This window comes from Phragmites australis, chromosome 2 (assembly GCF_958298935.1).
Source record: "Phragmites australis chromosome 2, lpPhrAust1.1, whole genome shotgun sequence".
Taxonomy (NCBI): Eukaryota; Viridiplantae; Streptophyta; class Magnoliopsida; order Poales; family Poaceae; genus Phragmites; species Phragmites australis.
The window spans coordinates 2,021,452-2,036,484 of NC_084922.1; the positions used below are offsets into that span (position 1 = coordinate 2,021,452).

General features: G+C 43.5%; 2 protein-coding genes across 2 annotated transcripts; both read right to left on the reverse strand.

The window, feature by feature from the left end:
• Nucleotides 1–4,710: 4,710 nt before the first annotated feature.
• On the reverse strand, nt 4,711–7,278 carry LOC133893187 (uncharacterized). The gene is made up of 6 exons (XM_062334162.1): nt 6,762–7,278; nt 6,474–6,572; nt 5,972–6,052; nt 5,817–5,891; nt 5,551–5,747; nt 4,711–5,178 (listed from the first exon to the last, which is right to left on the reverse strand). The coding sequence occupies exons 2-6, from the start codon at nt 6,477–6,479 to the stop codon at nt 5,058–5,060; spliced, it is 480 nt and encodes a 159-aa protein (XP_062190146.1). The 5' UTR covers nt 6,480–6,572; nt 6,762–7,278; the 3' UTR covers nt 4,711–5,057.
• Nucleotides 7,279–8,479: 1,201 nt separating this feature from the next.
• On the reverse strand, nt 8,480–8,917 carry LOC133910287 (uncharacterized mitochondrial protein AtMg00810-like). The gene has a single exon (XM_062352797.1). It carries the CDS (start codon nt 8,915–8,917, stop codon nt 8,480–8,482), a length of 438 nt encoding a protein of 145 aa, XP_062208781.1.
• Between the last annotated feature and the right edge of the window lie 6,116 nt (nt 8,918–15,033).

A 15,033-nucleotide genomic window follows, 5' to 3' on the forward strand; every position in this document is an offset into this window, starting at 1 on the left:
ATAGTAGTCAATTCATTCAAGCTAGGATTAATGGCATCATAAGCTAACTCAAGTTCTTTATATTAGCATTTCATGTCAACATGCTCAAGTTTTAGCTACTTGTTACTAGCCTCAAGAGACTTGCTAGATGGAACTACTTCATCATATTTCTTAAGCACATCATTGTATTTAGCAAGCAATTCATCATGACTAGAACTAAGCATAGAATTGGTATTTTCAAGAGACTTGATTTTAGCCTTATATTTCTTAATGATAGTAGCATAGTCATTCATGAGCTTAGATAAATCATTAGGATAAAGACCATCATCATCACTACTATCATCTTCCTCACTACTCACCTTATTATTACCTTTTGCCATGAGACACATAGGTGGTGGAAGTAGAGGTGTATCATCATTGGTGATAGCGAGGCCCGCCAAGTTGTTGTTTGCATCATGACTTCAATCATCACTTGAGCTTTCACCGGAGACCCATTTAACAACAATGTAGGCTTTGTGGCCTCCACCCTTCTTGTTGAAGAGCTTCTTCTTCCTCTTGTCTTGATCCTTCTTCTTGTACTTGTCCCCATCCTCAATTGCATCAATCTTCTTGGACTTGTTCTTGTTTCTCTTGTCAGGATGAGGGCAATCATATGATGTGTGGCCAAGATTACCACAATTGTAGCACTTCTCCTTTTCTCCGCTATCGAACTTGTCAAATTTTCTTGCACGAAATTTGTTCTCCTTGGGATCATAGTTGTAGCCTTCTTGTTGAATTTGGATATCATTCTTGTGGTTCTTCTCATGAGGAGAGCATGCTCGGTGTCAAAGTCGTCATCATCATCATCATCTTCATCGCCTTCACTTGATGATGGAAGCTTCATCATCTTCTTCTTCTTGTCAACCATTTTCGCCTTGACAGAAAGATTCTTCTTAGATGAGGACTCTTGGTCTCCAAACAAGAACATCTCATGAGCACATATTTCCCCAACAACATCGGTGACGGTCATGTCATTGATGTCCCTTCCATAAAGAAGAGAGAGGACAATGTTATATTGTGGCTTTGGAAACACCATCAAGATCCTATGAATAACATCTCCTTCAGACAATTGAGTGAGTTCAAGAGAATTAATTTCTTCAATAAGTATATTCTTGCGAGAATACATATCATTGCATAACTCATTTGGAAGCATCTTGAATTGATTAACAACATTCATAAGCATATGATATCTTCTTCACAAATTCTCCTAGAACCCTCATGAATTTCACAAAGAGCGGTCCAAATCTCACGGGCGAATTCCTTACTCCTAACTCTAGAGAAAACCTCTTCACTAATTCCCTCAAATATAGCATTTTGGCCTTAGCATTCCACCTAACTTGTTGTGCGGTAAAACCCGATGGAGGCGGCTAGCCAAACTTTGGGGGAAATAGTCTAAAGATAGCTCGCCATGTGAACTTTCCAAAAGGCAAAGTTCTTTCTCTCGAACTTTGGCACACTAATTCCACTCCCCAGGGCCATTGCTCTAGGATTTTAAGCCTATCAAAAGCACGAGCCTCTGATACCAATTGAAAGAATCGAATGGCCCAAGATGGAGGGTGAATTCGGCAATTAAAAAAACATTTTCTGATTTCTAGAACAAGTAGCAACCTTAACCTAGATGCAAAGAAATGCGACTACACAATCAAGCTAAGGAAAGGGAGCCAAAACAAGCAAGCAAAAACACAAAGAGAAATGCGGAAACAAAAGCTTTAAAGAAAGTAAATGCTCAACGTAAATACGGGAATGTAAAGAGATGGACAAGATGCACACTTGCTACTATCAAGCACTAATGATGTCCTTAATCTTCAATTAGAACTTGAAAATCAACTCAAGTGCTCTCTCTTGATTCTTGATGACATACATAGTGTATAAACTTCTCTAGGTCGCAAGAGTATAAAACGAAACCAACTGGAGGGGTATTTATAGGTTAGAGATCCAAAAATAATTATTGCCTAAGTACCCACATTTTCTGTTGTCAAACCACTCGTGATATATATATATATATATATATATATATATATATATATATTGCAATATTACATGGACGTTTCAAAAAAATATAACAATAGACTATCATCTCTTGTTCAACGGGCGAGAGCAAGGTCTCAGCACGTGAACAAGCGACACCTTGTGGGCTCCACCGTTAGATAATAAAAAATACAATGACACGCCACGTGTCGCTCATTCACCAGGCGATACCTTGCTATCGCCCGGTGACACTTTGGTCTCGTCCCGTAAATGAAGGACAGCAATGTGTCACCTAATTAACAAACAACAGCTTGATGTGGTCTAAATACTATATCTACTATATCAGTTATGCTTATATTATATTTAAATCATACATTTAATATCTAAATATTATATCTAATAGCTTAAATATGTGTAAAAATATGATCTAATTGATAAACTATATCTAACTATAATTGTAAACCTAGATTTATATTCTAACCTACATCTAGTGACTATCCTATCGGATTTGTAGAAAATCCTAGATCTAACATTTAAACTATGTTAAAACCTAGCTCTACCGGTTATCCTACCATGTACTTAATTGCAGCTTCTCGGCGGCGGCGGCCGGAGCCGGTACAGGGACTTCACCTGGAGGGAGTTCAAGAGCAGCGGCTGCAGGACCAGGCTCGCGGAAGACCGGCTGTCCCGCTTTGAGAACTAGCAGCTGGCTGCAATTCTTACTGCCTGGCTAGTAACTTGAGATTAGTGATCGTGCTGCTGCTGCTGCTCATAGTCTTAGTACGTGTGCATACGTGCACGCACGTGTGGTGCATAGTAAGTAGTAGGTGTTTTTCTAGCCGTGGAATACCATGGTTCTCTGTTAATTGCCTCGTTTGTTGCTCACTAAACGGATCAATGCATATGTTCTTCCCGGGGTCAAACGTCAAGCTTGATCATGCAACATTAAACTGTACTTGTGGATGTGGCCCTTCCAACACCAGCAGTTCTTGTAACTCTGACAGGACAGAAAGCCAATGTTTCCAGGGGAAGGCCACTTGTTACCTGCAGCACTTTCCTTCAAAAAGGTGTCCTTTGCGCAAGACAGACACGGTAATATGCAGTACATCTGCCCCAGCACAGTTCCACAGAGTAATGGCGATATGCATCACGACGAGGGTTTTAGATTAGAAGTGAATGGAAGCTAGTGTTTGACCCTAGGAAATGACACTGCCGACGGCCAACCTGGGCATCAGTCAAACCAAGAGGCGGTTTGAGAAGTGTGTTGGGCCACTTTAATCAGATACTTGCTTTACTTGTGTAAATGGAGTAAAAGTTACTAACAATATTTAACAACTGCCCTATCTCTTCTTTTTGGGCAGACCAACTGTACCATCTTCACCTTAAATTTCTCTGCCCTCCTGTCTCATTCACAAAAATTGCTTCACTCTGTCAGTATTTCTAGCATTCTCTTTCAGAGTTTAAACTCCATCTAGAACGTCAGAATTTTATGAGATTCACGTGGTATACTGTTTCCTTTTAAATTATTGTAAAATTCATACGCTCCAAACAGGGCCTAGCTATTGGTTTCTCTTGACATCGTCTAAAATTTATTTCAATTTAAGCACGTTGCATTTGAATGTCCACCAAAACATTAGCCTTGAAATGGCCATTGGATCAGCATGCCCGGAATTCCTGTGTCCAATCCCACAATTTTTTTATTGTCTCTTGAGAGAACATTTACTTCCCTCCATTGGCATCCATGAAAGGAATGCGAGAGAATTCCTTCACCAAGGAACATAAAGGGAATCTATTGGAGGTTGTCTTAGCCAACATGCATGCTGTCCATTTGCTCTTGCTAGACAGCTAGCCTTGGAAAGGGAAGGGGTATCGGAATCAGTGATGTGAGTGTGGCGTGGGTTTGGGAATGAGAATTTGTAAGATCATCCCAACCATATTCCTTTCATTTTGTTTCCTTCCCGATTCTCTTCTCCGTTCTCATTCTCTTTATTTTCTTTCATCTTCAACAGCTTCACTTCGAGAGGAATCACGAAGGAAAAAGAGAGAAAATCCCGTCCTGAAGGGAATGACCTTGGAAATTCCGTCGTGAAAGGAAACCGTTGAAGCGCTGAAGGAAAAGAAAATCCCTTCATGATGGGATTTTGATCCCCGAAGGGAATCCATTTTAATATAAGTTGTAATGAGTGTTGTAGATACATTTATTTTCCACTAACAAAACATCCCACCCGATTACTACCCCTGGTTTAAAATGGTAGGAGTTGACCTCTCAAATTCTTGTTCTCATCCAGTTGAAATTCTCATTCCCACCAACAAATCAATATATTTTAAAGCTCATCTCTAAACTCCTATTTCTTTCTGTCAATTCCCTCTAACTAGAGATGCAAGTAGCTATGTGTCACTATTTTAGTTTATTTACTTAGCTTATGCACGTAAAATTATATTTTTAGTTGAATTAATTGAGTTCTGAATTGTACACTTGCCTACAACAAACAACCCTTAGGGCAGCGGGGTGAACCCCCCTCCCCTACAAAGTCAGGGCCCCATGTATGGTTGTATAGCCTTCATTTGGGCTTTGGGCGAGCTGGCAGGACCAATTTAGCCCACGAGCACTAGGTAACTAAGGCCCATCAGCAGCAATGCAAACCAGGCATCAAGTCACGTCCAACAGCCAAATTGGGCCCAGTTTCACAGCGGAAAATCTCCTCATTTAGAATTAGAAAAACATACAGAAAGCAAACAGATGTTAGAGATTGGAACTGATAAGCAAAACTGTATTTTCAAACAAAACCCACAATTGCACGTCAACAATTGCAGCGGGAAAAAAGAACTATCGTGATTCACAAAACACCACCCAGTATCCATCTTCACAAGTTCACTTAGTTACTCAGCCTCAAGTGTCATTTAAGCGTAGCCCTACCAAACAACTACAAAAACTGTCAACCAAATGAAGGGAGCAGCAGTAATATGCTGCAGTAGCGAGGTATCAGCAGAAGTAATATGCTGCAGTAGAGAGGTATCTGCCGATGGATGTAGAGCCCTTTTTTCACCCTTGGCGTCTTGACCTCCCCATCCTACTCCTTGCCACCATTCCCTTCCTGTGGAGGCACAGCCTCCAGTCCTTCCTGCTTGGCAGCAGCCCGCCCATCCTGCCGAGCAGCTTCCGCTTCCTGCTCCTGGGCAGCCTCTACTTCACTGTGGCAGAAGAATAACACGTTAGAAACGAATACTAGGATATATTTCATGGTATTAGCTAATTCATGTTTTTGGTATTATGAAGGAACAGATACTGTTACAAGTGTATAACTTGTGTGCATTTAACAAGTTCCGTTTGTTTTCTGCGACAAATGACTTACCAATTATAAGTTCCTCTGTCTATTATTGACTTGGATGATCTACTGAATACTTACAATCTAAGCTGGCCATGTTTGGGGCCATCAGTTTATATGAGCTTAAAGCTTTTGGGTAGCATATAAACCCAAAGCCAAGGGCACCAAGTCTAGTAACTCTATGTTAAGCACTTTACCGACAAAATCTAAAACAGGAGAAGGTGGTTCAGATACTTACAAATCCATCAGACCTTCCTTAACTGACTTCAAGTATTTCTTGCATTGACCAAGTTTCCGAGCCACTCTTTTCGCATCAGCTGGACGTAGGTCAGGATCCCTGATGGTTTCAGCCACTCTGTCCTGAAGAGCAGCGATGTTTCCCTCCAACGCAGACAGCTCAGTTTGGTAATAATCTTTCACAGTAAGCTTTTTCTCCTATAATGGAATTCAACAGATTATATGACAGCATGCGTAAGCCATGAAAATTCTATGCACAATTCTTACCACAATCGGTTCTGGGCCTGCATAATGAATATTCTCTGGAGGATCAACATAACGCTTCCGATCTTTGAAATTGACCTGTGACAAGTACATACTAATCAGCAGAATACCCATACGTCAAAATAGATGTTAGAAATGTTCCATGTATTAAGATATACCTTCTCTGGAGGTGGTGCATTGCGCTCATGCAGCCTAGTGGGCAAAGTTACAGGGTTGACAAGATAATGGGTACCTTTCCGCTGTAAATACAGAAGAGCAAACAATTAATCTACCTTATTCTTCCCAACCAAACGAGAAATCAGCACGTAAACCCAATTAAATCCCACCAAGTACCTAGCAGGATCGCATGATTACATATGAAAAAAATCAGCTCTTCAAGAACCCAACCAAGAACCCAACGTACCAAGCATTTCGAGAGCCCAACGGCTTCAAACACCTAGCAGCACTTCAAGAACCCAAGAAAATGCCCCTCGAAGAAAAAATAACCACAAATAATGCGGCTCTGCTTCTGAACCAATCATAACAGATTATCCCAATCATAGCAAATTATCCCAAACGAACCAAAATCAACTGACCTCAAAGAAACCCTAAACCAAAACATTTTCCCTATGTGAAAAACCCTGGGAAAATGGGAGCAAGGGGATCGGGAGGGAAAGCTACCGGCATGGTGGAACAGGTGGGAGATACGAAGGCAGCGCCTTCTATCGGAGATCACGCGTCCCCTGGCGGTGAGAGATGGCGTGCTCCCTTCAGGCGATCCTGAATAGAGAGCGGGGAAGGGGAGTTGATCGAACGAAAGCGTTCGGCTAGCCGTAGCGGTTTTTATTGGCGCGGAGTCGAGATTGTAGTACCGGGCCGAAAGTAAACTAGGTTGGGCCCAAAGCCCAGCTAATTGGAAGAAGAATTGTGTTCTAAAAAACAAAGAGGAGGAAAGAAGAATGACTTTACCGAGTATGTTGTACATGCTTCGGCAGCGAAATCCTCCGAGGCCGGCACATCGGCGCCAAGGCAGGTTACAAGAGCCACCTCGGAAGGATGCGCTCCGCCGTCAGAGCCACTTCGGTCTGCCCCGTCGCCGAGGCCGGCGCATCGGCGGCGTCGACATCTAGAGCCACCGATACCGGCAGATCGGCGCCGGGGCAGGTCCCCACCTCGCAAGGATGTGCTCCCCGAACCCGAAGCGCCAGGCCCGAAAGGTAACTAACTCCTTCCGCAAGGTCCGGCCCTCCGGCCGCCGGCAGCCCGAAGCGGCACCGCAGGTCGCGAGCTGTTGGTGGGGCGCATATCTCCCCCGGATCTACACGGGTAAGGCGATATGGGGACACGCCGGTGCTCATGACGGCGGAGCGCAGCCGTGGAGGCGTCGGATGTGTGGCGGCGTTAGGTCAGTGAGGATAAAAGAATGGAGAGGGCAGCTACCAGATGTGGCGGACTGTGGGAGAGTGCGAGCAATATATGCGGCTGCTTGGGCTGTTATGTTGGGCCTGAGCGTCTTGGACTACTGGTGGTCCGAATAGACCCGGCTCGTATTTGTGAACAGAAAACGGACGGTCTTCTTTTTTTCGTTTCAGGAAACAGATAAAATCCGCTAAAGAAAGAGGGAAACAAATTAAAAGTTGGCCAGCTCGCGGCGTGTATGGCTGTTTGGTTGAGTTACCGAGCATGCGTGATTGCTTCTTGTATCCTCTACTTTGTCTCTGGCAGAAAAATAACATGTTAGAACAGAACAGTAAACTAAACCGTAGCTCGATTAGTAAAATCAAGTACCCATGGGCCAACGGTATCACTAAGAGACCAGCCAAGAGAATGGTTTACCATGATCGGGCCCTACCAAATCTGTCCTGAGAGCGAGATAATTCAAGCGTATTAGATTTATTTGCTTAATATGGTGCGGTATAATATATAGCTCAAACCACCGTGGATAAACATGGAAAGCTAGCAACAGTTAGACGAGATCGACGCACACGCGTGAGGGGCGGTGGCAAGAGCACCTGGGATGGGAGCTGCCATGCAAGGCAGGTCCGGCACGGCAGGAAGGCGATCCGTAGGAGCCAGTCGAGGAACTCGCTAACACCCCACGCAGTCGGTACGTCGGCACGGCAGACGTTCAGACTGGAGCGAAACTCGGTGAAGACGGATGTCGGCAGCCACTCGGTGAAGATATCGGCGAACTGAGACGTAGTCAGCACATGGAGAACCCGGACATCACCGACGGCAACCCGCTCGCGGACGAAGTGGAGATCAATCTCCACATGCTTGGTACGTTGGTGTCGGACGGGGTTCATCTACAGGTACATGGCGCTGACGTTGTCGCAGTAGACCAGCGTAGCCCGAGGAAGAGGGCTATGGAGCTCCTGAAGAAGCTGACGGAGCCAGGCGGCCTCGGCGACACCATTGGCCGCTGCGCGGTACTCGACCTCCGTGCTGGACTGAGAGACGGTCTGCTGTCGCTTCAAAGACCACGAGACCAGGTTGGCCCCCAAGAAGATAGCGTAGCCTGAAGTGGACTTGTGTGTATTGGGGCAGCCGGCCCAGTCGGCGTATGAGTAGACAACAAGCTCATCAGGTGCAGAGCGATGGAGAAGAAGGTTGTGGTCGACGATCCCGCGAAGGTAGCGCAAAATGCGCTTCACAGCAGCGAGATGATGCCCCCGAGGATCATGCATTTATAGGCACACTTGCTGAACGGTGTAGGAGATGTCCGGGCAAGTGAAAGTCAGATACTGCAGAGCGCCGGCCAAGCTGCAATAGTGAGTCAGATCACTGACAGGAGACTCGAAGGTACCAGACATCTTGGGCTGAGTATCAACGTGCGTGGCACAGGGCTTGCAATCAGTCAAGCCTGCACGCTCCAAGATGTCCAATGCATACTGCCGCTGAGAGAGGAACAATCCAGACGTGCACCTGTGGACGGAGATCCCCAAAAAGTGATGTAGAGCTCCCAGATCCTTCATGGCAAACTCGGGCTGAAGAGCCGTGATAGTCTGACGTAGAAGAGTCGAGGAGGAGGATGTCAGCACGATGTCGTCGACATAAAGCTGGAGGTACACTGTGTCGGTGCCACGACGGAAAATGAAAAGTGAGGTGTTTGACTTGGCCTCCATGAAACCCAGGCTAAGTAGATAGGTGGAGAAGCAGCTACACCAGGCGTGTGGGGCCTGCTTGAGACCGTAGAGGGACTTGTTGAGACGGTAGACCCAGTCAGGATGCGACGAATCGACAAAACCTGTCAGCTAGGAGCAGTATACCGTCATGGAGAGAGTGCTGTGGAGGAATGCATTCTTGACATCGTTTTTTTGTTTCAGGAAACAAATAAAATCCGCTAAAGAAAGAGGGAAACAAATTAAAAGTTAGCCAGCTCGCGGCGTGCATGGCTGTTTGGTTGAGTTACCGAGCATGCGTAATTGCTTCTTGTATCCTCTACTTTGTCTCTCTGGCAGAAAAATAACATGTTAGAACAGAACAGTAAACTAAACCGCAGCTCGATTAGTAAAATCAAGTATCCATGGACCAACGGTATCACGAAAAGAGACCAGCCAAGAGAATGGTTTATCATGATCGGGCCCTACCAAATCCGTGCAGATCAAGGACATCAAGACCTCCGTGCTTTTTCCGCCGGCATGCACGCTTCTTGTCACGTGCAACGGAACGGGACGGGACGGGGCGGCAACAATTGGGCAGACCAGACCGGACGGCCGGGTTACCAGATGCCATGACTTGTCGTCCGTCGACCATCGTGATGCAAATCGGCAGCGCTTCGTCGCCGAGTCCCAACTCCCAACACGGCATGGTGCTCTCCTTTCGTGCTTTCGGCGTGACCTGACCTGACCATCATCCGAATCCGTGAAGATCTGGGCCTGTGGGCTGTGATCTAGGAGTTTCAGGGAGACCGCCGAGAGGTGGCTCGCTCTCATCCGAGTCGGAGAGGGCAGGAGCAGGCGGTCGTGAGTCTTGTCTATATATTCGCACCACCTATGCCACGTTGAGGAGTCGCAGAGAAACCAACCAAACACGTACGCTCTGTCTGGTTTAGGAAACCCTGCTATAAACTAAACCGCACCGCGGACTCGTTACGTTGGCCAAATCAGATCCGAAGCAGACGGAAGGGGAATCCATGGAGAAAGAAGCAAGCGCGAGGAGCCCCGCGGCGAAGATCGCCGCTGGCGATGCGAAGGGCCACGGGGAGACGACCAAGATGGAGGCCAGCCCGAGTGTTAGCAGTAGCAACGCTGCCCCCCGCAGGACGATCACGCTGGAGGAGAAGATGGCAGCCATCACGTTCCTCAAGGCGGCGCACCAAGACGCGATGCGGTACGTTGCCATGACGGAGGATGAGGTGGAAGAGGAGTATCGCCGGGCCGGAAAGCTGCACAGGTACGACCCGGACAACGAGTGGAAGAAGCGCTACGCTAGAGTTGCCAGAGTCTACCCTCCTCCCAAGTTCGTCGCCCCACATCTCGACGAATACATGAAATACCTCGAGGAAGATGAAGCCGACGAGGCTCCTGAATCAGCCGGGGGAACTAATTAATTAGTCGTCTAGGCTTTTGTTTCTTTTAGTTGTGATTAGTTTGAGGGATTACAACAATAAGAAGTTTATTATGAACCACTAGTATCGCATGTACCACCTCTCGCTACCGAAGGATCGAAATAATCCCTCCTATCATGTAGGAGTACTAGGTTTTGTTTTGATTAGTCTCTTTAGTTTTTTTGGAACTGTATTTATCTTGGTTGATTTTAATATTATTAATCTAGTTGCTTGAATCCTCTTCGTCGAACTGCATGACTTTGTTTTTCCATTGAAGTTTCCTAAAAAAGCACGTGACCCTGACTGAAGCCCACCTGCCGTCGCTATGCTGTGCACACTTATTTTTGTGAACATGCTTTAGTTATCTTTGGCGTTGAAGGTTTTTGAGGTTGTAACCTGAGGTCAAGTTGATGGTAGCCATAAAAAAAATCGGTTTATGACCAACTATGTTTATAAAGTTTCTTTTTCTAAATGTTTGACATGTAATGTCGAATCAGATTTCTCTAATAGAATCCGAGTTCTCTCATCTTATCTAAAGGAAAAGCTTAATCTGAATAGACCTCTATATTCTTTAGGTGAGCTAATTCTTTTACAATCGCAACCCTTTTACTAATTGCTTGACCTGAAATGCTTTAATATGATAGATATTAGTTGAGAAGACATATAATGAATCAATGTTGAGAACTTTGAGAAAGTGGGATTTTTAACCGGAGCTGTAGCAAAGGTTACACTTTGGTGGATATAAATGAATATTTTTTTATCATGTTTCTTGCATTCTTAACTATTGGTCGAAGATCTAATTATGATATGTATAAATGCCAAAAAAAAAAATCTCAAAGGAAGGTGAAGCTTAGAGGTATTGGAATAATGCATATGAACCAATTTTTGTCAAAGCAGTTTTGTTTGGTTCTCCTTTTTCCTTCCTTTTATATTCATATTCTACTGATATGCACAAGAAGCGGACCATCCTATTGCCGAATATCTAGAACATATCACAAGTGGCACTGTGACAGAATGTTCTTCAGAGAGATTATCTTGTTTTCAGAGCGCATTTCATTCCTTTAACATGTTAAGTTTTGTATGTGCCACCAAATAGTGGTAGCAATGCTTTCTTCAGTTTCTATAAATAATTGCAAATGCAATTGGTTGTACATGGATTCAGCTAGATGAGTGTTCTGAATATCATTAGAGCACTATATGTAGCACAAATGTCAAGTTATGCTCATTCTTAACTTTGTTTTATTCGTTTGATGTTGCATCAGACCTATAGAGGAAATCAAACTCTGATCGGTACATCTTTCATAGTGAAGTCTCCAATGCTTGATCAAGTACTTAATTGCAATGCTCGATCATATTGAAGAAATACATTTAGTGCACTGAAGTACACCTGAGAGTAAAACTCTGTTTGAATGTACCTTTTGTTTGTCCAATGCAACATGTGTCACCATATATTGCCTTTTGTGATATGAAATCCTTCACCAGTTTTATACGCGAACCTGTTTTAATTATTGTTTGCACTTCTTGCATTTTGTCTCCACGTTTATTGCACATTGTTTCTTTCTTGTAGTTGAGACAAATCTGAATGGTTGCATGTTCAACAAATTTTTTGAAAGCTATGCAACACATACTTTTGGTGATATCCCTGTCTTAGTATGTTTTTTTTTTGAAAATTTCAAGTACTAATCTGCACTTTCCATGTTTATCGTCGCAATGTGGGGTTTGGGGGGCATTGGAGCACGATGTTTTAGAGATTTTGGTGTGTTTTAGGCTCTTTAGCTACAGAGTTGCAGCTTTTGAACAGGATGTGGTGGGAGATTGCTCCAGGCCTTTGTTGTGGCGAGGGTTTAGATGGAAATTTAGTGGGGTTTTTTCGGTGGTTTTGGGTGTGCTTTGCTGCGCGAAGCAGAGGTCGGGAGCAATCCCTCGTGGATATTGATCGCGGTGAAATATGGAATGTTTCGACAATTTTTGGTAAATTGTTTGATTATTTGGAGCTACTAGGGGGTTGTTTTTGTTGGAAAATACTGTATATTTAGGCGCCTCTGAAATAAACCCGCTATGGTTTTTTTCTTTTGACCCGCAATCTGATGCCTCGTAGAAGAATCGTAGAAGAAAAAAAAAACTTGAATTCTGTGGTATTTTGGTATCTTGAGATGGGGTTTTAGTAAGAATGATCACGAGGTCGCTGTGCTATTCCTTTTTAACCGAGGATTTTAAGGCGGAATAATGCCGATTGATTTGATTGGTTAAGACGTTAAGTACAAGAGTAGTTTTTTTTTTGCCATTAAACTTGTATTATCATCTGGATAAGAGAGCATTAGATTTTAGAATTTCGTTTTAGGTGTACTTTTGCTGCATGCACCTCTCAAAGTTGCAGATTTGCATGTGGACCCCTGAATTTTTTGCCATTAAACTTGTATTGCAAGCTGCAGTTTTTGTCACTGCAGTTTATCAGGGATGTGCGGTTCTGAAACTTAATGAGCTGCATAGGAGAGAAGGAAACAAGTTGCAACACAACTAGTTGAAGACTAGTTACTAACGCATCCGGACTATGATTTGTACCCAGATGCACGATGATGATGTAGCCTGGTGCATCTTTACCGTTAGTTTTCTTTTTCACATAGTAGGAATTTGTTCGTATAATGATGCACCAGGCTATATCCATATAATGATGCGTCAGGCTACATCAACTTCTGTTGTGAGCTAAGAAAGAGATACGTGTCACCAATATAGAGTTATTTCTTTGTACTATCTTATGTTCTATATATTGTTTTATTATAGTTATTATTGAATATAAGTTACTATTTTAACATGGTATTGAAACTATATTTTCTTTTAGGATGCTGAAACTCATCCCGATCCAGCCCACCCGATAGTTTCTCTCCCCGCTGGCTTCTCTCTATACTGTCTGCTGGCTTCTTCCCTTACCGGTCGGCTTCCTGCCTGCCCCGCCTGTCGGACCTGCCCTCCCCCTGTTGGATCCACCCACCCCGCCTGACGCTCCCCCTTCGCTGTCGCGGTCGCTGACCGCGCCGCCGTCAATAAGGTTTGCCGTTCTCCGTTGGTTTTTGTGTCGTCGTGCGTAGGGATGTCAATGGGGACCCGATCCCCGATTCTCCGCGGGGAATTCCTCTATTAGGGGACGGGGATGGGGAGATTTCGTCCCCCGCGAACTTATATGGAGACGAGGACGGAAAGGCGCTCCCCGTCCCTGCTCCCCGCTATATCCCCGATATCACATATATATATATATATATATATATATATATATATATATATATATATATATATATATATATTTCTTAGTATATAAATGTACACACATTACATTACGTAGAGTAAATAATAAATTACTCTTATTCTTTTTTATCTAACCTATGATATTTAATCAATCTTGTATTAATTACCCTTGTATATATCAATAAATAATTTATTTATACAACGTATATATTATTAATATATAAAAATAATCAAATATCATTCAATTTTACATCCCTATTGGGGACCCGATCCCCGCAAATTCCCCACGGAGACGGAAATGGGAGAAATCTTTCCCCCGATAGCTAAATAGGGACGGGGATGGGAAAGCATTCCCCGCGGGGATTGACCCCGTTGCCATCCCTAATCGTGCGCCTCTACGCGGCTCACCAACCCCAGCTTTCCATTTTTGTCCAAATTTGGTTTAACAAACTTATCAAAGGAGAGGTGTATAGTGGTCTAATCTAGTTTAGCATTATCTTACTGAAGGAAGAGTTAGGTGCAGATTTGTCTGATGATCATGGTATTTTCACAAAAACATTATGATTTTGGGTTAAAAAAGTAGAGACTTTCAACTAGTTGGTTAGTCCAAAAGGTACCTGAATGAAAGTGCTTCTAGAAGGCCCGTGGTACCAAACCAAGCCTGGGTTAGAGTGCCAATCAATCGTCTATGCTTGGACAACCTCTCACCAATTAAATATGCTTATTTGACAATTCTTTTTTTGCATATCCTTATCGGAGATTGCCTTTGTGGAACACCATTGAACATTATTATCATCAGTAAGTAATGCCCCTAAGTTAGTTGTATATTTGTATTTATTTTCTTTTACTTCGATGTCGGTGGATTTCTGAATGCGATTCCTCCCTCAATATTATAGCATTGCAAGAAGAATTCAATTGGAGAGCACCACACGTGCCATGACTCAATCCACCATGACTGCTTCAAATTTCTTTATTCTTGGTCTTCAAACTTTACGGAACAGAATATTCTTTATTTCGAGTCTAAAAGTTGGTACTACCTAACTATTCAGTGTATAATTAAATCTACATAATTTCTTGGTCTCTTGGATGTAAGTAAGCTATATGGTCGATTTCTCAAGGAAAAATACTATATGGTTGGTCATGCGTAAACTTCAGATTGGACAGATTTGAGCGTTTTTCTACATGTATCTTGATATTCTTTTGTTTATCCTGTGCATGGTTGCCTGTGCGTACACATAAGATTAGACCTATATCTAACTTTTCATGATCTGTTGCAATATGTTTCGATAAGCTAATAACACAAAACATGTCACCCTTTGGAAGTACTGTTGAAACCACAACTCAAACTGTTGCTATTTGCATTTTTTTTTTAGGGAAACCGGAGGGAGCTAGTCCCTGCAGATTATATATAGATAATGATAAAAAAGTAAAAAAAAAGAGGAGAATAAAAGA